The sequence below is a fragment of the Eleutherodactylus coqui genome, chromosome 1 (assembly GCF_035609145.1).
Source record: "Eleutherodactylus coqui strain aEleCoq1 chromosome 1, aEleCoq1.hap1, whole genome shotgun sequence".
Classification (NCBI taxonomy): Eukaryota; Metazoa; Chordata; class Amphibia; order Anura; family Eleutherodactylidae; genus Eleutherodactylus; species Eleutherodactylus coqui.
Window position 1 is genome coordinate 484971695 of NC_089837.1, and position 25638 is coordinate 484997332.

General features: G+C 45.0%; 1 protein-coding gene across 1 annotated transcript in view; it reads left to right on the forward strand.

Annotated features, from left to right (window-relative positions):
* Window positions 1–690: 690 nt before the first annotated feature.
* Window positions 691–25638, forward strand: part of SUCLA2 (succinate-CoA ligase ADP-forming subunit beta) — a 103003-nt gene continuing 78055 nt past the window's right edge. Inside the window, exon 1 of the mRNA XM_066586107.1 lies at window positions 691–814. Coding sequence (XP_066442204.1) covers window positions 746–814 — 69 coding nt within the window. The 5' untranslated portion in view covers window positions 691–745. The remainder of the gene's footprint in view (window positions 815–25638) is intronic.

Consider the following 25638-nt stretch of genomic DNA (forward strand, 5'->3'; position numbering starts at 1 on the left):
CGGACGGCTTCCATTGACTGCAAAGGAAGCCGTCCGCGCGTACACCCGCGGCAAATAGAGCATGCCGCGGGTGAGGTTGGGTGATTTCACGGTGCGGAATTCCGCACCGTGAGCCCTGAGCTATTAGGTTCAACAGAACCTAATAGCTGCGGGCAACGCAGCGGATTTCCGCAGCAAATTACGCGGCGGAAATCCGTCTGTGGGAAGGAGCCTTTAGGGGCGGGATTTTTTTTACAAAGTATGTCTGTGTGTGTATATATATATATATATATATATATATATATATATATATATATATATATAAAATGTGTGTATATGATGCGGCAGTTTGTTAATACGACATACAAAGGTTTTAAGGCGGGGGGGGGGGCACAAAATAAGAGTTTGCTGACTTTTTACCACTTTATAAACGCACTTCAGCATTGCATGTACATATATAAGTATGCATGTGTATTGCTGAGTTTGGTTAGTGCACACACTATATTTTCTCCTGGGGAGGGAGTTTTTGCGGTTTCTGTACACCTTGCGGTAACACACCACTACTCTGCGCTCTATCGCCACCTTAACCGAGAACTTGCACTGATTACCATAGAGTATGACCTTTCCTCACAGTCAGAGATAGAGCGTCTCCGTCAGTGAGGGGATCTTGCGGCGCTGTAAGCCGGCAGCTCTATGACACTGGCGAGTGCGCCTGCGCAGTGAGGTGATCACCGAGGCGTGTCTGTCAGAGACAACAGAGAACAACATGGCGGCCTCCATAATATACAGCCGGCTGTCAGCGGGGCTGAGGAGTCGGGCGCCCCGGGCTGTGCAGGTGACTAACGTGTTAGAGGGACTACGGCCGGACATGAGTGGGGTGACATCTTCCCTGACAGGGTCATGTTACACAACACATAGAAGAGGACGGATGAGGGTGTGAAGTTGGGGCGTCCCTACATAAGGGGCTCCTGCTTGTGTGTGCAGAACGGTTTGCGGGTGATCTGTGTTCTGCGTCAGCGCTGCTGGTGTGAACGGTGGTGTCGCAGCTGTCGGTGACATCCCAGCCGCCCGCTGTCATCTGTATGTCTAGTACTTCGTTCCTGTCGTGTTGTTATTTGTGCTGCGGAGGGATGTATACCGATGACACTGGCGATCCGGTTGTCTGTGATTGGCGCGGTAAGTCACGCAGCTGTAGACCGTCCTGCAGGAGGCGCTGTGTACCGTCATCTGTGCCTCTGCAGGAGTTTTGGTGTTTGCACTCGCATCACACTAATAGCGCAGGTTCAGTTTGTAGCCTCTGCAGGTTCTGTAACACTTGGTGGGGAGAAACAACGCTACGTGCAACGCCGTATGTACAAAATATCTAAAAAATACAAAGTTTTCACTTTTTTCCCCCACAAAATGGCAACGAAGAAAAAAGGTTGTTGAATTAAAGTTTTTCGATCTTTCAGCCATGTAGGATGTGAGGGACCCTTCACCCGGGACGGTATTGGTCCGCGCCGACGTTTCTGCATCACATTATTATCCCTATGGAGCTTGAAATCCGTACCTGTTAAATTTCGTGCGTCTTTACTTCAAAACCGCAGGATTAAACCGCGCAGCGAAAAGCTCGCAGAATTGTTGTTGCGGATTTCAAACTTGCAGCAGATGGAATCCTGCTATTAAAATCTGCTAAAAAATCGCAGAAATTACGGAGGACGCCAAACGTCAGTCAGCCAATCGAGAAGGCAGACGGACCCCATTATAGTCGATGCAGTCCGTCCGGCACCGTTCGGTTCCATCTGGAGATGGAACGATTCAGCCATGGGGATTCCCCTTTACTGCCCCCCCCCCCCCCCAACAGAGCAGGAGAGGGGAATCCCCAGCGCAGATGTTAAACCGCCCGTCCCTGCTTGCTGCAGAGTCTGTTTATGTGCACTTCTCAATGAAGTTACAGTGTTTACCGAGAGTCACCCGACCAATGTGTTTGTACAGAAGAACATGGTTTTTTACGGATGTGCCGACGGCCTACAACACGGTTTGCATCGGTGTATTTAGATGACTTTTTTTAGTATTCACGAACTGATTGCGAGGGAAAAAAAACATGTTTTTATCCATATTTAGAGTGAAATCGCCTATTCAAGTCTTTGGGATCACGTAAAAAACACAGCAAATGCGCAGTTGCACGCGTCTTGATTGTGTTTTTTATGTATGTTGCCAAGAGAAGGTGGGGGTGGGGGGGAATGACAGCAATTAGGTGTGTTAGAGGTTTTTAAAAAAAAATTCTTGTGCATGTTACACACAGCGACTACAGATGTCATGTGACCATGAAACACAGGCGATGAAAACCGGGCGCTTTTCATGGACTGAAATTGCGTTCGCTGTTGTGAAATGCAAACGTGCCTGTAGGGCGGCCTCCGCACGGGCTACAAACCATCGCTCGTGTGAACCCATTGGGAGCCATGGGCCTCACGTTGTAGCGATGTTGTGTAGCCTGTGCAGACGCCAGTTTTCACGCCGAGCCGATATACGGTGTCATTGTCTGCAGGGGGGGGGGGAGGATGGAAGAGCCAGGAGCAGGAACTGAGCTCCCGCCCCTTGCCACTATTTGCAATGGGAGGGGTGGGGTTTAAAAAAAAAATGTAAAAAGTTTTAAAAAAATTGCTTTCTTTTTTCCCCTTCCCTATTTGTGGGCAGTTCTGTTCTGGAATCGCCGTTAGTTCCTATTAGAGGGAGAAAAAATCGCGTCGCCGCTCTCACACTTCCACTTATTATCGCAGTACAAGGTTCCCATTGATTTCATTGGGGCCTCGCAGACCTGCGCTTGATTTAAAAAAACAAAAAAGTGATATATATTTTTTTTCAAGCGTGGTCTGCATTCTTTTGCTGCGATTAATGCACCTCATCACAATGCAAGGAGCCTCACTGCACTGCAAGGAGTGCCATATACCTCCCTGCAGCTTGCAGGGGTTGGGGTTGTGAGCGGCGTAGTACAGTAAGGTGTGCCATATACCTCCCTGCAGCTTGTGATCGGCGTAGTACAGTAAGGTGTGCCGGCCCTTCAGCCGTGGAAAAGGAACCAATCATTAAGTTGGTACGTCAGTGGTCTTCAACCGTCAGCTCTGCGCCAAACCCTGAGGACAGTGTGAGCGGCTGCCCGCTGGGCACACGCTGCTTCTGCCCACCAGCTGAACAGGCGCCGGCGCTCTTGTATACATGGTTGCTGACTGATTAAAAGTCAAGCTTGTAGGAGATCCCTACGCTTCCAGACCGTGCGTGTATGTAGGACCCACACGTCATTTAGGTCAAGCTATCGTGGCTTCTATTACGGCTGCTTTCAGCTACCACAAATGTAGCGGCCGGATAAGCGCTCTGCTGAGTAGCGGGATATAAGGTATACGCCCAGTCATATGTAGTTCCACAATTTTGACCTTTTGTGGATGTTTCCTCGTGAGCCGTATAGTGAACAGTCGCCAACATGGATTTTATTTATCTTTTTCCTTCTGGATAATTTTATGCAAAAATCACAGACAGACAAGTTTTTACGGACGTATTAGGAAACCGTAGAGAATGATAGATTTTAGGGCGGCCGCCGATATGAATTCATCATTTGCTGGGAGCCGTAAAATGATGATTGCAGTCATACTGACCTCTCCAGTACCAGCGGCCTCAAAAATCACCGACGCATCTACTTTTTAATTTTTTCACGGAAACTGAAAAATTCCCTATTTTCCCGGAGTGTGGGCGGTTGGCAAGATAGTGAACACACTGAAGGCGTTCCCAGTGACTATTCCTCTGTTTTATAAAGCCTTTATTACAGTATTTTATAGGACTTGTGATCGGGTATAAGGACTCGGGCGCACTGTGGGCCACCGTCTGTCTCTCCATATGGCGCCATCTAGCGGAGGCGTTCTCTCCCAGGGGGCAGCAGTTCTAGTGGATAGCTGTGACATCCAAATGGATTTGTGAATGTGATTGGGGGGGCACACACGATGGTGTACACCTCTGTGAAACCAGATGCGTAAGGGGTACCCTATAGACCTCTTTGAGCGCCCTATTACTGTTTCATACAACGTGTTGTGCTGCTAACTCTTTCATACCGATGGGCCGTCTTGGCAGTTCGGGGACTACTGAAGGCTCCCAATGCTGCCATTCCTTGATGCCTATCTAGCGCTGCAGTGGCAGATCTTCAAAGCAAACATTATGTATAGTGCATGTGAACAAATGATTGCAAATTCAAGTCCCCTTTAGGGACCAAAAAAAAATAATTATTTTTTTTAATTAACAATACAACATATTACAGGTTAAAAAAAAAATCTGTTTCTCATTGATTTCATAGTCTTAATAATAATAATAATAATAATAATAATAATAATAATAATAATAATAATAATAATAATGCCTGCCATATTTGCTATTGCTGTGGACTTAAAGCCAGGACTCGTAAAGTATAACAATATTTATCCCGCATGGTGAAGGCCTAAAGGGAAAAAAAAATTGCTCTCCTAGCTTCCAAAAAATGTGACTAAAACCATCAAAAAGATGTGCGATTCACAAAGTGCTACTAATAAAAAAAACAAACCAAAAAAACCCTTACCCGAATTGGCGAAAAAAATTTAAAAAGTTACAGATTTCAGAATAAGACGGAAATCTATTTTTAAAGGTGGAGAAACATAAAAAAAAAATATTATCTAGTACATAGAAAATACATTTTAGGGCGCCTTCACACTCGCGCCACGCGAGAGGGAATGAAAAAGCGGAATTATGCAACCCATGCTTTTCAATGGTTTCCTTTATATTTGTAATGTTTTCACTCGTGATGTTGCGAGGGAAAAAAATATTGCGCAATGCCCTTTCCTTCTGCTTTTCGCGTGGGTTTTTTTTTTTGTAATCTCCCATGTTTCCCTATGGAGCCTCCTTTTTAATCTCATCGTAAAGCACAACCTTGCGCTTTTCATGTGATGTGCTTTTAACATTAGAAAGTCCTATTGACTTTCATATAAAAAGATCGCAGCAAAATTGTGTTTTAAAACGTGAGAAGTGATGTTTTTGCAAGAAAAAGCGCTGCTGCTCAAAAAATTATGGGAAAAAAGTTGCGTTGTTTGCTGTGATTTCCTTGCAGCGATATCGCAATAGCCAGTGCGAAGGAGCCCTTAGCATCACCAGAATTATACTGCTCCACAGGACAAAGTTCATGTCATATTTTTTATTTTTTTTTGTTTCATTGTTTTTGAGGGCTTATTCAGATGACCGTGTATCGGCTGGGTATTCACGACGGCTGATATATGCCGTCACTCTCTGCAGGGGGAGGAGGCTGGAAGAGCCAGGAGCAGTGCTCTGAGCTCCCACCCCCTCTCTGCCAACTCTCCACCCCCTCTCCGCCCCTCTGCACTATTTGCAATGAGGAGAGGCGGAGCTAATTCTTGGAATTTAGCTTTGCCCCTGCTCTCATTGCAAATAGTGCTGAGGGGCGGAGAGGAGGCCGTAGGGGCGGGAGCTCAGAGCACTGCTCCTGGCTCTTCCAGGCTCCTCTCCCTGCAGAGAGTGACGGCGTATATCAGCCGGCGTGAATACCCGGCCGATATACGGTCGTCTGAAGCCGCCCTAAAGCTGCCTTTTTTTAAAAATTTTATTTATTTATTTTTTTCTCTTTTTTTTATTAAAAAATTTTTTTTTTTTTTTAGTATATGCTACCATAAACACAAAAAAACAAAAAACTTGTCCTGCAAAAACCAAGCCCTTCTACATGGCTAGGTAAATAAAAAATAAATAAATAATATAAAAATGATGGCTCTTGGAAGGTGGGGAGAAAAAAACCTTCTGGTCCTGAAGGGGTTAAAGGGGTTGTCCCGCGCCGAAACGGGTTTTTGTTTTTTTTCAATAGGCCCCCCGTTTGGCGCGAGACAAACCCAATGCATGTGTGAAAAAAAACAAAAACGTTTAGTACTTACCCGAATCCCCACGCTGCGGCGACTTCTTCCTTACCTTAGCAAGATGGCCGCCGGGATCTTCACCCACGATGCACCGCGGGTCTTCTCCCATGGTGCACCGTGGGCCCTGTGCGGTCCATTGCCGATTCCAGCCTCCTGATTGGCTGGAATCGGCACACGTGACGGGGCGGAGCTACGAGGACCAGCTCTCTGGCACGAGCGGCCCCATTCACCAGGGAGAAGACCGGACTGCGCAAGCGCGTCTAATCGGGCGATTAGACGCTGAAATTAGACGGCACCATGGAGACGAGGACGCTAGCAACGGAACAGGTAAGTGAATAACTTCTGTATGGCACATAATTAATGCACGATGTATATTACAAAGTGCATTAATATGGCCATACAGAAGTGCATAGACCCACTTGCTTTCGCAGGACAACCCCTTTAAGCAGACGTGTCCTTGAATGACCTCTAAGATCAGCTGTGTTGCAAGCACAAGGAGTCTGGAAGTAGCGCTCGGCTGATCTGCTATTACTGCGCTCTCCACGCTCCGGGCTACTAGCTTTCTATAGCCGTACAATCACCTCTAAAAAGACGTCGTTTTGCCGCATGGCTTTCGTACGTTGGTCATGTGATCTGTGCTTGTGGTAACCTTAAATGGGAATTATCAGAATTTCCTGCGACATCTAATCTTATGTACATAAGATACGGGGAAAAAGCCATTCCTGTAGAAGCTTTATGTAGCCGGACGGTGAGAACCTTCATAAACCGCCGGAGGAGGTTAAGCTCCAGCAGGGGATTTCTGTGCCGCTTCCGTCTTTAAACGTATTCATGCGATTAACATGTAGGAATGTTGTCACAATCACCATCTTTCTACTTTCACATTAAGGGGTTGAGTCATTAAATGACTCAACCCCTTTAGGCCTTCTTCACACGGGCAACAAAGTCGTGCTGCTACAAATCGCATGTATGTGAAGCCCATGCTTTTTTATGGGTTCCTTCACACATGAGATGTTTTGTAGCATGCTACAAAACCACACACAAACCTCGCAGGTCCGGCGATATGCCTGTGACATGCGAGGTTTTGTAGCCCATGTTTCACTATGGAGCCTTCCTCTCTGTTGCATCCCACGAAAATGCGGTTTGCATGCGATGCAACTTTGACAGTAGGAAATGCTACTGTCAAAGCTATAATCTAAGCCCTGCCAGAAAAAAAACCCAAAACAAAACACACATACATCACCTCAGACGAGCTGTCAGCCCGGCCACATCTTCTCCCCAGGTCCCGGCACGGATCATCTTCTCTTTTGGCCTGGAATTCAAAAATTCTTGCCTCCTGGAAGCGCTGACTGTGATTGGCTGACACTTAGCCAATCACAGCAAGTGCTTGATGAATGGCAGTGATTGAACCAATAAACACCGTGGTGCCGGAGTGGAGGTCTAGTGCTGCGGCATGTGATGGGTGATGTCACCAGGTGCGAAGCCCCGATGACATCCTGTAAACCTGTCACATAGGCTTCTAATGAAGGAGGCCCAAGACAGGTTTATAGGACCTCTCTGATGAAGTCGCTGCCCAGCCTCCTGTAGGCTGCAGCGGTCACATGGGTAAACACCTTGACCACTGTAGCAAAACCGCTGTTGGTGAGCAACGAGACAGTGGAAAGGTAAAAAAAAAAATAAAAATAAAAAAAAAATATATATATATATATATATATATATATATATATATATATATATATATATATATATATATATATATATATAAATATAAATAAATATAATGCATGCATGCAGGCCGCAGCTGGGCCTCAGTCCCCGCGGTGACCAGAGGGCACCTCAGAAGCGTCGAAGGTGGTTCATTGGGCAGCAGGATGGTCACTCTGTCTTAGGGTCTTCTGCTTGACCTGTGGAATATACTCCAGTGCCATGTCAGTGGGGATTTAGCTCGTGCTCGCAAGGACGCCGGAAAGTGCCTCAAGCCACGTAGCAATCTTTAGAGTACCTGCACTTCTACTACATAGGCCGTCGTCGCCTCTTTCAGGCAGCTGATGACAGTCCTGTATAGCACTATATGTCTCTGGTCTCCTTACTACAGCTGAAGTGGCGCTACGCAGTGAAAGAGCAGGTTCTCTTTAAATCTCCCAATACATTATATAGTATGTTACCATTGAAAAATACGACTCGCCCAGCAAACGGGGAGCCCTCATGTAAATGTCACCTGACGGATAAAAAGGCTTAGAATTTTTTTGAAAGTGGGAATACCAAAACTGCAGACAAATCAATGACCCGCGGTCATAAAAGGGTTAAATTGGGTGTGCTAAACCAGGCAACCCATTTTCAAAAAGTCCATTGTGAGAAACCAGTTTAACAGGTAATGTGCAAACCAGTGACTGTGGCATATTTCCCACGGGGATGGCTTTTGTCTTGAGGTACCATTTACATGAAGCAACTATCATTTAGATCAGTGTTCCCCAACTCCAGTCCTCAGGGACCCCCAACAGGTCATGTTTTCAGGATATCCTATGGTAAGAACCCCTGTGGCAATGTCTGAGGCGCTGACAATAATTACATCACCTGTGCAATACTGAGAAAATCCTGAAAACCTGAACTGTTGGCGGTCCCTGAGGACTGGAGTTGGGGAACACTGCTTTAGATCAGGGGGGTCCAATCCTGAGGTCCAGGATGTCTATGAATCCGGCCCTGCACAAACGGGATCCGTTTTTAGTTTTATTTATTTCTTCATTGATTTGAATGGAGTTTCCCCCAAAAATTCTGTCAGGTTTTCATCTTTAGATTTTTTTTTTTTTTGTGTGTGGCTGGAATAAATGGGATTTATCCAGCCCTAAATTACGTTTTTCCATCTAAAAGCAGCCCAACACTTCAACTGTCTCTTTAGATCTCCAAATCTAGAAGCTTCCTAAAGATGTTGCATCGTACAATGTCACCCTCTATTATACAGGGTATGATCTTTCTGATTTTGAAACCCCAATACTCAGGCTTAATGAAACTCCTACACACACTTTATTTCATTCGAAACAAATTAAAAAAATTTCAAAAACTAACAGTAAGATTCTACTTACTGCCCTCGGGAACCAATCAGAGCGCAGCTTTCATTTTTTCAAGCTGTTGAGGTAAAATGAAAGCTGCGCTGTGATGTGTTGCTATGGGCAGCAAGGACACTTTTACTAATACAATTTTGCTAAATGAGGCCCAAAAAGTTTTATTCTGCCTTAGTCGTCGCGAGGGGGATATGAGACAAAATGTCTGTCATTGAAGACAAGAGCGTTTTGTCTCCCGGATTAGCAGTCTTGTAGATGCTGCGGTTAGAAAACGCAATCCTATGCAGACGGCCGCGATTTGTCCACGCGGAAAACAAATCACGGCATTCTCTATCTTCGAGCCCCGCACAGAAATTCCACTCTCCGGCTCTGCTCTGCACATCAAAGAGCTGAAGCCACAGGAGAGGTGAGTTCTGCGCTGGTCCTTGCAGGGATTCGGGTCTGGTCCGACCCGGCCGTCTGCAGGCAGCCTTAGTGTCTCTCATATAAGTGGCTGTATATTGTTCCTCTGAGCCTCGCACAATCTGGATGGCCTTTCCTTTTTGTGCATCAGCCAACTTTTGTAATCCATGAACAGTTCTAAGTATCATGTCAAGAGGTTCGTTGGGTCAAAAATAGGGACAGTCATTAAGGTCTCTGTCTCCTCTGGCTGTGGCAATTTATCTCTTCTTCAAGACTGTCTATTGGGGTCTCATCTAACAAAAATGATTTAAGTCTGTTTCTGTGGATAAACTTTGGTTCCCCCAAAATTTGGCATCTCAATCTCTTCCCATTTGTCTGCTGGGGAAGAATGTATTGGTGTGGGCAGTCCTACACAAGGCATCAGCATTCTTTCTTTTCTTGCCTGCTCTATATTTGATGGTAAAGTGGAAATTGGCCAGTCTTGAGGCCAAGCTTTGTTCCAGTGCTCATAACTTGGCAGAGTTCAAGTAGGCTAAGGAGTTATTATCAGTATAGGCCACAAAAGAGAAAGCAGCAAGATAGTCTTTACATTTTTTGGTGATTGCACTCCAACTTGAAGGATCTATAGTTTTGGTCTTTTCTCTCTGCTCCCTTGAGTGAGCGGCTTGCAATTGAGATGACCCTTTCTTTATCATGTTGAACTCAGTACTGCTCCTAGTCCTTTTAGGCTGGCGTCCGTATACCGCTGAAAAGGCTTACTATAATCTGCATATCCCGGTATTGTAGGGGAAATGAGTTTGCTTTTGAGTAATTGGAATGCATCTTCCTTATCTTGCTCCCAATTAATATAGACGGCTCTTCTCATCTTTTCTTTGGAGTATTCCCATATCAATTCCTGGAAGAGCTCTGTTATTCTGTCGAATTTTGGGATAAAAGGTCTGTGGTATTCCGTGAATCCAAGGAAACTTCTTACGTTCTTTATTGTTTTGGGTGTTGGCCAATTCTGTACGACATCTGCCTTCTCAAGGTCAGGCTGTACGCCTCCAAGCTGACTGTATGGCCTAAGTAACGCACTTGGGTTTTTAGGAGGTGGTACTTGGATGGCTTAATTTTTAATCCATGTTTGATGAGGATTTCAAACGCTTCAGCTAGATGTTGTAGGGGCTCTTCATATGTTTTGAAGTAGATACTGACGTCATCCAAATAAAGGAGTACTGTCTCAAAATTTGTATGCCCAAAACATCTTTCCATTAGACATGGAACGTGCCAGGGGCATTAAATAGTCCAAAGGGCATGCTATTGAGCTTGAATAGTGCCATAGGGGTCTTCAAGCCAGTTTTCTATCTGTCTTCCTGGGCCATTGGCACTTGCCAGTATCCACTTGTCAAGTTCAGGGTAGAGAAGTATGCTGCAAAGCCTAAGGCTGTCAATGACTCTTCTATTCTTGGCAATGGGTAAGCATCCGTGTGTAATATTATTAAACTTACGGTAGTCTACACAGAACTTGATGTTTCCGTTCTTTTTTTTTTTTTTTTACTAGCTCTAAAGGTGCTGCCTATGGGCTATGACTCTTGGATCACTTTAGCCTCCTTCATTTCTTTTATCAGCCTTTTGGGTGGTTGATACATGACTGATGGAATTGGAATTGCCCTTTCTTTTATTGGTGGATGAGAACCAGTCGGTATGGCGTGGCATACATCTTTGGCTCTCCCGAAGTCTAGTAGATGCTTGCTGAAGACGTTATGAAATTTTTGAGCCACTCGTACTACTACTTTAACCTTTTAGGTAGGAGTGTCAGCATCTTCAACTCGTAATTCTGATTTCCAAGAGGCATTAGGTTCATTATTGGGCCTTTTTGAATTCTGTGTGGCTTGTAGAACTTCTACACTGGATGGGGTAAGAACATCTTCAGGTTAGCCGCAGTTAAGGCTCATGCCCACAGCCGTCGTGGAATTCCGCTGCGAGAGTAACGCGGTGGTAAACAAAGCGCGCCCACAGAAAAACGCATGTTTTTCCGCGGTCTCCATTAATCTAATAATGGAGACCTCCCGTGGCATAAGTCCGCGGGAAATAGAACATGTCACGATTTATTTCCCACGGCGGAATCCACGGTAAAATTCCGCGTGTCAGCAAGATTCAAAAGAACCTAATTGCTGCGGATCTACGCTGCGGGAACTGCAGTAAAAATCCATTTGTGGGCATTAGCCCTAAACCTCTGCTTGCCTGGGATACATCTTATTGCGGCCAGGTAATGGCAAAGCCTTTTTTAGAATCCATTTATGGGCCATTATAAAAATAGAATGGGCAAACGACTTGGCAGCGCTGCTCAATGCTGTGAGTAGCTACTTTCAGCGATCAAACCGGGGGAGGTAAGTAGAGTTAAGCGAACATACTCTGCCGAGCTTGATGCTCGTTCGCGTATTCGCTTACTCGATTGTCCTCGTTACTCAGAGAGAGAGAACCAAGAAAAAATGCTCGAGTCTCCCATTGTAGTCAATGGGGTTCGTTACTTGAGTAGAGCTCTCGAATTTTACGAAAAGCTCGACTCGAATAACGCGGACCCGAGCATTTGGGTGCTCGCTCATCTCTAGAGGTAAGTATAACACTTACATACCCGAACTCAAAGGGTTACCTACTTGCAGCCCATAAGCTTAGCTGATAGGACTAAAAGTAGATAACATAGTCTTTTTAAATGATTCTAATCGAAAACATGCTTGATCTAAAAGAGTAAAGTTAACATTTAATTCCCACGCTGCTGCTGATGGCCGCATGATCTTGCAGATCTGATGGGCAAGTTTGTGCTTCTATTGATAACCATAGCCGGGTCGAATCGCGTCCGCAAGTCGGTACCTGTTACGTGGGAACGCACCCTTAGGTGGATGTGAATGGAGTCTCGTGAAACGATTTTGAAGGTTTTTAGAGCGTATTGAAGATTTTCGAATTAAAGGTGGGGAAAACTAATAGTATAGAATAATGTGCAAAAAGATGCGATAGAAAACAAGGAATAATTAGCAAAATTTTAAGCCACAACATGACTCCCAGGATTCCATGTATTTCAAGAACTTGGTCAAAAAGCTGGCTTCTCAAAGTCAACTCCTCCGGGCCGGGCTCATACGAGCATGTGGTAAAGGGCTGCGTTTATAATGCACCGTTTTACCGCAGTACTGATATTGGCACCGCCTGATGGCTAGTGACTCTTCACTGGTGGCTTTCTGTCTTCAGCCTCTAGTCTGGGGTGTGGTCGTTGACTGGGATTACCAGAAGCTGGCCTGACCTACAGACTTGTGAGTAGAGTCGTTGGACAAACAAGGCGGTTATTAATATTCCCTATGTAAGATGATCCCCGGCACCATTCTTCTTGGCTATAATTGGCTTCGGCTCGTCCTCCGCTGCCCTTACAACTGTCCTTGCTGGAAAAAAAAGTTCTTGGAGTGTCTTAAGCAATTTGATCTGCTTTGATTCTTCTCGACGTACTTGTGAATACGCAGGATGAACATTTCCTGAGAGCTTTCTGCTCCTATACACTTTGACGGACTCTGAAAACAATTGTTCTAGATTTTTGTTTTATTTTCTTCCTGCTATTTAAAGCCCAACTCCATTGAGATGACGAGTTTTTGCGAAACCTTTACTGCTATATTGTATGTAGAGATGAGTGAGCACGCCCGGTAAAGGCAGATACTCGAGCGAGCATCGCTCTTAAGTATCTGCATACTCGTCCAAGCAAATGCGGGGTGGGAGCGGGTGGGGTGGGGGGAGGTGTGGAGAGTGAGATCTGTCTCTCTCCCCGCCCCCCCCCCCGCATTTGCTCGAACGAGTGTGCTCATACTCGAAGAGCGATGTACCGCTCGAGTATCTGCCTTTACCGAGTGTGCTCGCTCATCTCTAACTGTAAACCTCTGATCTCTGCTGTTAACCCTTTACATGTTGCAGTCTATGTGACTGTAGCATGTAAAGGGCTGCCATCATCGGACCCCCGGAATGTGATCAGGGGGTCCTGATGAGTCACTGTGGAAGTCCCTTAAAGGGACAAAAAAAAAGTTAAAAAAAGGTAAAGAAAAAAAAAAAAAAAGGTAAAAAATCATTAAAAAAACAAAACAAAAAGCACTTCTCTCTTTAGGGTGCCTTCACACGAACGGAATTTCCAGCTCGTTATTTTAGGCACATTATCTGCCCCAGACCGCAGCCAATATACTCCTATGAGGATCCGCAGTTGTCCCCAGATGGACGGATTTGTATCGCGTTTTTTCATGCGCGTGAAAAAAATCTGCGACCTGTTCTAATTTGGGTCGGATTCTGCCCGTGAAGCCTCCAATACAAGTGAATGGGTGCGTTTTTTCACGCAGTACATCCGCAGTGCAGCTGCGGATGGAGTCACTGGTTGCTATGACTACAGGAAATAGGCATGGTAGGAGACGTCCCAACACACAGCACAGAGCTTCACAGGCAAATTTGTAGAGAGAGATAGGTAGTATTTCTTGCCAATGCAGGATGTAAGAATGCAAAATCTGTAGTAATGAATTCCTCTTGTGAATTTTTTTGCAGTGACTGAAATAAAGTCACGCTGGAGAAGCGCCTGAAAAAAGTTACATGGATCAACCATGCCCACAAAGGCCGCCTGCAGACGAGCGGGTCGGATCCGGCAGCGAGAATTCTCGCCGTGGGCCCCGACCCGAGAGCCTGCAGAGACGAGCGCGTACTCACCCGCGCCTGGTGGCCCTGGCTCTTTCCTGTGCCGGCTGCCGCGCAGCCGGCGCATGCGCAGACCGGAGCCGGCGGCCGGGTGAGTGCGAGCCCCGCACAAAAATAGGACATGCCGCGGTTTGTTTGCCACGCGAGATTTCGCGCGGCCAAACCACGGCCGTCTGCATAGGAGTGCGTATTGTAATGCACTCCTATGCAAACTTTCAGTGGCGGAAATCCCGCGGGAAATCCCGCCGCGGGATTTCCGCCCGTGTGCAGGCGGCCTTTGACATCTGCTCACCGGGTGAAAGCATGTTGCCAGAATAATTTAACGCTGCTCGCACAAGCAAGAGGGACAAAACGGAGTCTGGGTGTTGGTTTTTAAGCTGTTTTCCAAGGAATGGGCAGTTCTCTAGGGGTTGGGTTTACAATAAGGGGTGTCTGCTGGTTTTTCTGCGCGTTTTTTTCCGCAACACATCCATGTTACTTTGTATAAAATCACACATGTGGGATCCCTGCGTCGTAATGACCCAGAGGAGGATAAATAAAACATCGTAACTCCTTTATTTATCCATCGACGTCGCTGTATGAGGGCTTGTTTTTTGCGGGACGAGTTGTATTTTTCATTGGTGCTATTTAAAGTACCATTTAATATACTGAAAAACTTTTACAACATTCTATGTGGAGTAAAATGAAAAAAAAAAAGACATTCCGCCGTCAGTGTGTTTTGTTTCTATGGCGCACAAACTGCAACATAAATGACCTGATAACTTTATTCTATGGGTCGGTACGATTATTACAATACCAAACTTGTCTTTTTTTTTGTTTTTTTTTTGCAGTAGTACTTGTATTTTTTTTTTTTTTTTGAAGACCTTTTAATTTTTTAAAATTATTTTCTGCTGCATCTTCTGCGCGCAATAATTTTCTTTATTTTTCCGTCGACATACTTCAGCAAGGGCTCATTTTTTGTGAGATGTACTGTAGTTTGTTAGTGCCAATCCGGCATTTTTTCTGTGAACCAGGGTGACTAAGAAAGTGCATTTGTGGCGTTCTTTATTTATTTTTTTTCAGACTACGTTCACCGTATGGGGTAAATAATGCACTACTTTGATAGCCTGGACTTTTACGGACGCGTCGATACCAAATATGTACTTTTCTTTTATGATTTAGATTTTTTTATTATAGATTCGGCAAAAGGAGGCTGATTTAAACTTTTATTACTTTTTTTCAAAGTGTGAAAAAGTTATGAAAAAAAAAACTATTACAATTTGGTATTGGCGTAATCGTACCGGCCTGTAGAATTTCTTTAATACATTATTTATACTGCTCAGAGAATGCAGTGAAAAATAAAAATAAAAAACATGCCAGAATTACAGATTGTTAATCTTGCCACTAGAAAAAAATGGAATAAAAAGCGATCAAAATTTTACATGTGCCTAAAAATTAGATAAATGAAGACTAAAGTACATCCCGCAAAAAACAAGCCCTTCTAGAGCTCTAGCATTGGAAAAATAACATTAATATGGCTCTTGGAATGTGGCGACACAAAAGCAAACCTTTAAGAAAAAAAAAAAGTTTGAAATGTACAAAAATAGCAAAACCTAAAAACTGTATAGACTTGGTATCGCCGGAATCATGATGACTCAGAGAATAACGTTATCACATTATTTATTCTGCATACTGAACGCCGTGAAAATTAAATCCAAAAAACAAATGGCAGAGTTTTTTTTTTCCCCCCAATCTCCTTACTAATTTTTTTACAAAAGTTATGCAATACATTATATATACCCAAAAATTATGCCATCAAAAAGTACAACTTGTCCCGCAAAAACAAGCCCTTATATGGCCGTGTCAATGGAAAAATGAAAAGGTTATGGCTCTTGGAACGCAACTGGGAAATTAGTTGAAATTAAATGATTAGACCATTTAAAAAACCTGCCGTGGTGGGTCTGAGAGGGGGGTAAGAAACCCGGCACTCAAGGGGTTAATTCACCAGTACAGTGTTTCAGTCCAAATGACTCTTCTCGCTCATCGCTGCTGTTGTTGCCACTTTGGTGGGAAAAAGGCGAAATGAAAGAGCAAGCATTGTTCGAGGGGTCATTTGGACTAAACATTGCATTGTTGAGTTCGGGCTTCTTCACAAGAGCGTGCGCTTCAGTGCAGCGTATTAGGTTATTTTGCGTGTATTGGTGCATTGTCATGCTTTTTTTTTAAACGCACACAGGGCATGTTCATTTGTGCACAGCCGTGTAACGCAACCTGTTAGTCTGTGTGCTCTTTTTTTTTTTTCTTTTCCCCCCATGGAATTGTGTGTTTTAACGAATTGGAAATGAGCTTGCAGAAAAAACGGAAATTGTGTGATATCAATGGGTTCTTGTTACTGCATATTGCGAGCACAAATTTTGCGTGCGCAGTTCCGCCCGTATGAAGAAACCCTTAAATAGGAAGTGAAATTTTGGAAGTTCTGCCTCTATTTTCTGCTTTTTGCTTTATTGAAGGAACTATATCTAGGAATTCGAAATCCGCTGCCAGGTTGCTGATGCCTTATTCATCTCCGTGGCCGGGGTGACTGTTTTATGTTTAGGGCTTATTTAGATGATCGTATATCGGCTCGGTTCTCACGCCGAGCCGATATATGGTGTCCTTGTCCTTGTCTGCGGGGGAGGATGGAGGAGCCAGGAGCAGGAACTGAGCTCTTGGCACTATTTGCAAGGGGAGGGGCTGAGCTAAGCGCCGGGAATTAGCTCCGCCCCGTCTCGCCTCCCCCCTCCTATTGCAAATGGTGGCAAGGGGCGGAGAGGGGGCGGGAGCTCAGTTCCTGCTCCTGGCTCTTCCATTCCCCCCCCCCCCTTCCTGCAGACAAGTAAACCGTATATCGACTCGGCGTGAAAACCGAACCGATATACGGTCATCTAAATAAGCCCTTAATCTGTTTATTGGGGAGTTTTTGTTTTTTTTTAAACAAAAAATTATAATTGAGAAAGCGCTTGCGAGATGAATATGAAGAGTCCATTAACCCCTTAAGGACACGGCCTATTTTGGGCTTAAGGACTAGGGATGAGCGAGTATACTTGCTAAGGCACTACTCGCTCGAGTAATGTGCCTTAGCCGAGTATCTCCCTGCTCGTCCCTAAAGATTCGGGGGCCGCCGCAGCTGACAGGTGAGCTGCGGCGGGGAGCAGGGGAGAGCGGGCGGGAGAGAGGGATCTCCCTTCTGTTCCTCCCTGCTCTCCCCCGCAGCTCCCCGCCCCGCAGCGGCACCCGAATCTTTCGGGACGAGCGGGGAGATACTCGGCTAAGGCACATTGCTCGAGCGAGTAGTGCCTTAGCGAGTATACTCGCTCATCCCCATTAAGGACGCAACGATTTTTGGCGGATTTTCGTCTCCATTTTTCGAAAGACATAACTTTTTAATTTTTCCGTCGACGCGGCCTTATAAGGGCTTGTTTTTTGCGTGGCGAACTATAGTTTTTATCGACGTTATTTTTGGGTGTATAGACTATATTGTAAAACTTGTATTAGTTACGATAGCAAAACGTACCTTTTTTTTTTTTTTTTTCTGAATCGCTGAATTGAAAGTCCTGTAACTTTTTTTCTTTTTTTATGTACGCAGCACTGTGAGAGCTTATTTTTTGCGCGACGAGCTGTAGTTTTTATTGGTACCATTTTGGGGTACATACAGCTTTTTTGATAACTTTTATAAGCATTTTGCCTCAGTTTCTTTAGTGCTTTTTTCCCCTGCACAGTCAAAAGCATGTGCAGCTTATTGTACGTGTCGTTATGGATGCGACCATACCAAATATGTGGGGTTTAAATTTTTTTTAACCTTTTTTTTTTTTTTTTTAATGCTAATATGAGAAAAAGCATTAAAAAAGGGGTGTTTTTTTTTTTAAAAACCTTTTTTTCTTTTTTATTCATTTTTTTTATACACACAATTTGTGTCCCTCTGGGGCACTTACAGTATGGCACTGATGATCGCTGTGATAAGACATGGCAGGGCTACTTATTTATTATATTTTATTACTTATACAGCAATCACAGGCTATGGCAATACAGGACGCCAGTGTCTGGTGTCCTGTTGCCATAGCAACCAGCCGGGCTCTCTGCGATTATATCGCGAGAGCCCGGTGACGTCACAGAGGGAGCGTGCTCCCTCTGTGAACCCCTCCCATGCCGTAATCTACATCGCGGCAGGGAAGGGGTTAACAGCGGGGGCGCCTCTCTGATGCACCCCCGCTGTTGCAGCCGGAGACTGGCTACGACTGACAGCTGGCTCCCGCTGCGGGATAGCGCGAGATCATAAGTGATCTCGCGCTATCCCCAGGACGTAAGTTTACGCCCTGTTGCGGGAAGGGGTTAAGGACTTAACGTTAAACTGAGACGTCCATATAGAATCCATGTCGTGATTTAGGCCACTATCCTACATGTGCTTGTAAAAATGCTGCGTTTACTGTCTTTTCAGCTGCGTTGACAACGTTTTTACAGTGTTTGCGTTTTCAGCACAGTTATAAATGCAGCCAAGCAAACTGATAATGCCAGAACTGGTTCCTCTGCCCATATGAGTGGAGGGGTGGTCAGGTGTGCGCACTACTGCTCCATTCGTGTCTACTGGACTGCTGAGGATGACCAAGTAGAGCTGCTCCAGTCATATGGGGACGCTTGGGATCCCTGTTCTCGTGATTGGTGGCGGTCCCTTCCGACTAGACGGATTACAACCTGGTTGGACAAATGCGTTATTGTTTCTATTGCAGTAAGGGATATTTTGGATGTGCTACATCATATGTAAAATGTTGGAAAGACCAACAGAAACCTAATTAAACCCAAATTTTGTAGTTTCTTTATAAAGTAGTTTATTTACTGTATTGCACAAAGTGTGCTGGATTACGGTTTCTCCAGCAGGCTTTTGGGGTATTTTGTCGCTTCCAAATTGAGTATCGTGTGCACACATCATCGAACCAGAATCAGACACCAATGTTGGTCTAAAACTGGGAGAGTCTCTAACATGTGTAGAGGCTCAGGCTTTTTATTATAACACATGACAACCGCCCTTCAATGGGCGTGCAACAGATTACATCAGTAACATATAAGATTCTCATTTGTCGGTTCATATAGAATCCCCCACCTCTCTGCCCACCTCTCTGCCCACCCTCTCTCACGTCCGCCATAGTATGGACTTTGTATTCTTTAGCTGAAGTCATCTCCGTGTAGTGATGACTCATTGTTTACCTAGCTTCAGGATGAGGAGTGGAAGGGGGCTAGACAAACACTCAGTATTAAACACAGGATATAAGGATATACACAGAGACTATGGCCCTTAACTCTTAGAAGCTGGTTGTGCAACTTGTGTAACTTCTATGTACTTAACTAACATTAGATCAGACATCCATTGTCTAGCAAATACTATGATTAGATTGTGTGTGTGTCCTTTAAACTCCTGAGCTAAAAGTCATTACAATAGCAAAATACATTTGGGTTATATTAAACGATAGACATTTTATAAATAATCATCATGTCTATCACAATCCCCCCTTAAAATGTCTATCCTCTAATTTTCTATCTAATTTTCACAGTTTTCTGCGCATGAGCCTATAACTGGAGCGCGTTGAAGGTTCGTTTTAGGGTCTTCAAGGGGGTGTAGGACTTGTCCACTCCTTCTGGGGATGCATCCAGCAAACTCATGGTGGGAGCGGCTTTTCCAGCATCAGTTTCACAGGTCTCTCTGACACAGGGAATAACACAGCAGACTAGAACAGAAAAGGTAACCATCAGTTCACATACAACAGCGACGCCCGTCTGTGCCAGGATCCTTTACCACCCGCTCATCCATGGCGAGTGCTGGTCCCAAAAGTTAGCTCTTTTTAGTTAGTGCGGTCAGCTTCTTAATAGCAACTGCGTCTTTACCCGCGGGTCACGTGTCGTCTAGGATGTAGGTACAACAAGTCTCCCCTATCACCTTACAGACACTCCCCTTTTTAGCTAAAGTCATATCTAAGGTCACTCTATTTAAAAAAAAGTCATAGTCGAGGTAGGTCCTATTGGTCGACTAGTCCCTATAAGGCGTCTCCAGTATAATTTATAAACCACTACTAATTATAATAAACATAATTAATCCAGTCAACGTTTATTTACCATAATGATCAGGAAAATGGACTTGAATCTAGTTTTAACTTGGTCTCTAATTTTTAAAACTTGTCAGGTCCCCCCCCTTGGCTATCCTATGACGTCAATGTACACGTGTAGATCAAAACTACCACCAGGGGTCTCTCTTCTCGCTCTAGCATAATGTTACAATACTAGTAGCGTGCACAGGTACGCACGGCGTGGGACTCCCTAATCTTCACCCACACCAATGTCCCTCCTGGAGATAGTCCTAATGGTGAACACGTCCAAGTCGCCTCACCCTTGCGTCAGGGCTTTCCCACTGCCCGTAAGTCCCTACTCCTAGGAGGGGGGGGATCCCTACCTTACCTCAGAGGGAGGCCATGGATTCCCTGGGCTCATTTCCGGGCATCCATACCCTCTATCTGTACAAGTTAACACCCCACAGGGTGTGCCCTCGCCGGAACCTAAGGTCTTCTGCACTATCCCTAGGCAAATGGGAATTCCACTGACAATCCATCTTAGGAGATCGGGGCAGGCACAGTACTAGTACATTTCTCCTTTTTCTTTGGTAGCGTATGTGTTTGGCATTATCGGAACTGGCTCTTCATCTTTTTCAAACAAGGGAAACGTTGGTGTCTGACAGGATGTGGAGGAGCATAAGGGCTTTACTAAGGCACACTCCCCTGTCCAATTACCCTCCAGGCGGGTCCTCTACCTCATGTCTCCACAAAGCCAGTAAACGTCTCCTAAGGACTGGACCTGATTCTGCATCTATTCCCCTCCTATCATACTGTAGGAGGAGCAATACCCGTTGGTGAGTTCCCCAAAAATCTCCCTCCACCCTGCCTATTTGCCTGGCAGGTGTAGTTTCCAGGGTAGTCAGTAATACTCTCTCCGGTGCAAAACACTTAAGTAGTTATAGAGTATTCCTTCTTCCATTTCTCACGGACGGTGTAATTAGCGGAAATGTTCGTGAAGAGACTAATAAACCACTCTTCAGCATCTACAGGGAGATTTAGGGGGACCATCCCCGAGTGTGGTCGGGCACTACCGCACACGCAACAGTTAGACTTGTTGCTCCTGTTAGCATTGTACCTCATCAACTCCAACCAGAGATTCTGGTCAGAGTAGCCAGTCGCTACTGTCAAGGTGTCCTCAAAGGTAGGGTCGGCTATGATCATCATGTTCGTCAAGGTCTTTATCTTACGGCGGAGGGGGTTAATTATGGGCACGGGACTAAGTGAAGGCTTCCATTCGGCTGCATCTACCATACCCCTTATTTTAAACTTCCCTAGGGGATCTATCCTCCCGTACCGGTATGTCCCCAGACTATAAGTCTCCCCATCCCCCGGGCTTGGATCTCCCATGGTTAATGTAAAAACCGCATTAAAACCAAGCAACATACTAAGTTCAGCCTTCCAATACCTGCTGTCCTTATTATTCTCAAGGAGGGTTATACGACTAATTAGGGATTTCCCGCTCCTATTTTTCTTATTTAAGGCACTTCGCGGTTTATAGGACTAGTCTGTTCCTGCGTTCCATCCCACTAATCCCCAATAACGGCAGTCTTCTCCCCAGACGTTATCAGTGGCGCAAACATATTGTATTCCCCGGGTATATAAGTCATATAACCAGCTGGACTGAGCTAAATCTGGCCTGCGGTGGGATCTTGCGCCTAGACACGGGACCACAGTACAATAGTCGAAGGAATATGCAGCTACTTGAGCATTGGACGAGTTATACTAGAAGGTAACCATACCCCCATATTCTTCCGACTAAGGATTCCAGTTGCCACCCTCCTCTCTCACTAGCCCTAACCAGAGTAACGTCTTTGGCACAACTAAGACTGGTCTCCCGGATCTGAAGCTTTCTTACAGTATGAAGCATGGATCCATGTAAGTCTTTCGGCTAGTTTCACAGCTGTGGCAGTAGTCAGAAGCACCTGGTAGGGGCCATCAAACCGGGGCTCAGGAGGGTGCTTCCTGGGGAACTTCTTGACGCACACCCAATCCCCAGGCTGCAAGATATGTGTCCCAGTGTCTGCCTCTGAGTCTGGAAGAGAACACCTGTGCATAGGCTTTGGTTAGTTCTTTAACAACGGAAATCACATACTCAGTCAACACATCAGATTGTAATTGTAACTACTGAGGATAGTAACGACCTAGCCTTGGAGCTAGCCCAAACAATCTCGTAGGGAGATAATGTATAATCCCCCCTGGGTTCATATCTATCACTGTATAAGGCTATTGGATGACAGTCTTTCCAAAGTGGCGTCATTTTTAAGTATCTTACTTTTTAGTGTGCCACTACGTCTCTCCACCTTTCCACTACTCTAAAGATGGTAGAGTATGTAAAAGGCCTGGGATACACCCAGAGCAGACATGACATGTTACATTCACCTGCGAAGTTTATACCTCTGTCTGACTCTGAATCACCTCTGGTACCCCATATTCACAGTTTACCTCTTTCATGAGCTTCTTTGCGGTTACCTACTTGTTTACCTTGGTAACAGGGTCGGCCTCCAACCTGCAAAGACATCAACAACAAGCACGTATTCATACTTCCCAACAAGTGGGAGCTGAACGTAGTCAATTTGCAATCCCTGAAATGGGTAGAGTGGTCCCGGCAAGTGTGGTGTGGCAAATTTACTTCTGCCCTGACTTACCCATGGCATAGATCATGCTAAACTGGACAAATGATGCAGCAGCTACAGAGAACCTAGAGGTCACCCAACCTCTTTCAAGCGTCGTTGTCATTACTGCTTTACTAGGTGGGTCTTTCCGTCCATCAGCTGGGCCATCATGGGATACAGGAACTGTGGTGGGCAAGTGCTGTTGACTGTTCACCACACGCTGTCCTGTTTCTGCTGCTCCCATATTAGTCCATTTATTCTTTTCTTCCTTGCTGGCTTGTAACTGTAAAAGTCTTTTAGCATATCAAAGTCCAAATTTTTGTCAATGTCCAAAGTTTTTTTACCACTGACTCATGCTGTCAGTATCTTTTCTTCTTTCTTCCACGGCTTGAGGGCCGCTGCCTTTGCTATGCTGTCAGCGAGGGTGTCGTCTCTCGCCTCTCCAGTGTAGGAATCGGTGCGAACTCTCAACTTTGTCAGGTAGAAGTAGGGCCTCCATGCGACTCTGTACCGCTGCACCATTCTCAATTGGTTGTCCTGCTAAGGTAAAAAACTGTCTGGCCTTCCATATTGGGCCGTAATCATGAGCTATGCCAAATGCATACCAGGAGTCAGTGTAAAGGATTGCCGGTCTTACCTCTCGCCACTCTACACGCCTCAGTGAGGGCCTTCCATTCCGCTTATTGTACTGTGACATGCGGAGGCAGAGCTTCTGCTTCTAGGACATCTTGTTGTGTGACCACTGCATATCCGATGTGGAGTCATCAATCCTCACCCTGGTACCATCTGCAAAAAGCTCAACATATGCATTATCAACAGGGGTTCTGGTAACTGTTTGCATATCTGCAGTTTCTTACTGAATTAGTACTAAATAATCGTGCTGATGTTCTATTTCACATGGCTCGGAATCTTGTAGCACAAAATCATTTATTTATTTTTCAAACCCAATAGCTGATCTACAACACCTAGATCATCTATGACCCAGATCACCTATGCCTCCCCCCTTTTGAACCGCAATACTCAATGGAAAAAGAGTCATTGCGTTCAAACTAGTAAACCAAGAGGCACAAAAACAAGCACTTTGTAGGTGAAGGTGACATTGTATGCAGCGAAGTCTGAGCGAAAATCTCCTTAAAAAAAAAATTTTTTTCTTTCAGGTCGCAGTTAGCATTTTTTAACACAAGGGGTCGCCACACGATTCAAATTTTACGTCACCCAGTGTAATAGTATTTCAGGGTATGGCCAGCGTTTAGCTTTTACTCTCCTGTCGGAATATAATTATAGCTTCAGTGTAGACTGACACTAGAATATACAAAAGACTTAAAGAAAAAACTAAAGAATACGGATGAATTAACATCCTACTCTGGGCAATTCAGTCCCTCTTTCTTCACATAAAAAGTAAAATTCCTTCACCAAATTGCATGAAAAAGTTTGCTGGGTGACTATAGGGAAATTATTCCATCTGTAGGAGCCTTCCATAACATCATCTGTCTGAGCATCCATTGGAGAAGCGGGCAGTGGAAAACAGAGCCCCTGGGAACATGAGAGAGCGTCCCCTGTCATGTATTCCCAGCCTCTGCCCCCCATGCATCAACTCCAATCTTCCATGCACTATAAACCAGCTTAGTCATCTACTATGTCCCAAGCTGCATCTCCACAAAGGTTTGTTTCCCTGAACTTATCACACATCCAAAGTGGCCACATCTTGGAGCGTAACAAAGTCTGGTCAAACAAAACCTTACTTCAGACAATCATGATGTTAGCACTGGATACAGTGGCATTGGGAAATATAGGCTTCCCAAATGCAGCAAAATGGCCGCCAGAGGCAGAAAGGGGCGGGGCTACAAATCTCCCAAGTGAGGCAAAATGGCTGCCGGAGGAACGGGCGGGGCCAGGGGCAGCAGCACTTCCAGGTGAGGCAAGATGGCTGCTGGAGGAGGAAGGGGCGGGGCCAGGTCCTGTCCCGGATGGGGAGGGACCGGAAGTAACATCACACACCCTGAAAGTGAGCACATGGGGGGAAGTAACTTCAGGGTGGGGGCAGGCCTCACTACATTTACTGCAGAGTCACACTATGTTGTATTGTAAACATTGCAAGCACGGCCGCCATTACAGGGAGGGGCCGCAGTCAACACAAAGACATTACATTGTTCATAAGCAATACACATACCCCCCCTACATGCTTTCCCCTCTTCAATCTCTTAACTACATTATACCTCCTTCTAGCAATCTAAAAACACATTTCTTTCTGCTAGGCTTCCTGCTCATCTTCTGAAAACTTTCTACAATCTATCTTATCTGTCTATAACCTGGCATTTCTTTCTGCAACTTTTCCTGATCCTTTCCCATTGTTCAGTAACCAAATCACAAGCTCTATGACCTTTGTCCTTGCTCACTTTGCTCAACTCTATGCTACCTGCTTATTCTATTCTATTCAAAGTTTCTGCACACAGTACTGTTTCTTTTGTAAAATCTGCTTTCTTCAAATCCTTCCCATATAACCCTTCTTTCCCACTCAGATTACAATACGCATTAATTCTATAAAACACAGGGAAAGACAAAGTAAACAGAAAGGGTTAATTGAGAAGTGCTCTTAGTGGCTTAACTTCAGTCCACTCTCTTACCAGCACCCCTCCCCCAATAATCAACACTGCACATTCTTTCTATAATAGCAGACAGACGGGATTACTGGAGAATACCCACAACGGCTCAAGGTATATATATATATCCACCTTTATATCAACCCAAGGTATATATCTCATCTACCTTTTTTAACAACCCACCGTCTAGTAATCCCCAAGAGCACTCCTTGTACACGATCTAGACAGGACATTTAGCTATACACAGAGACTGACGATTATTTTCAATGACCAAA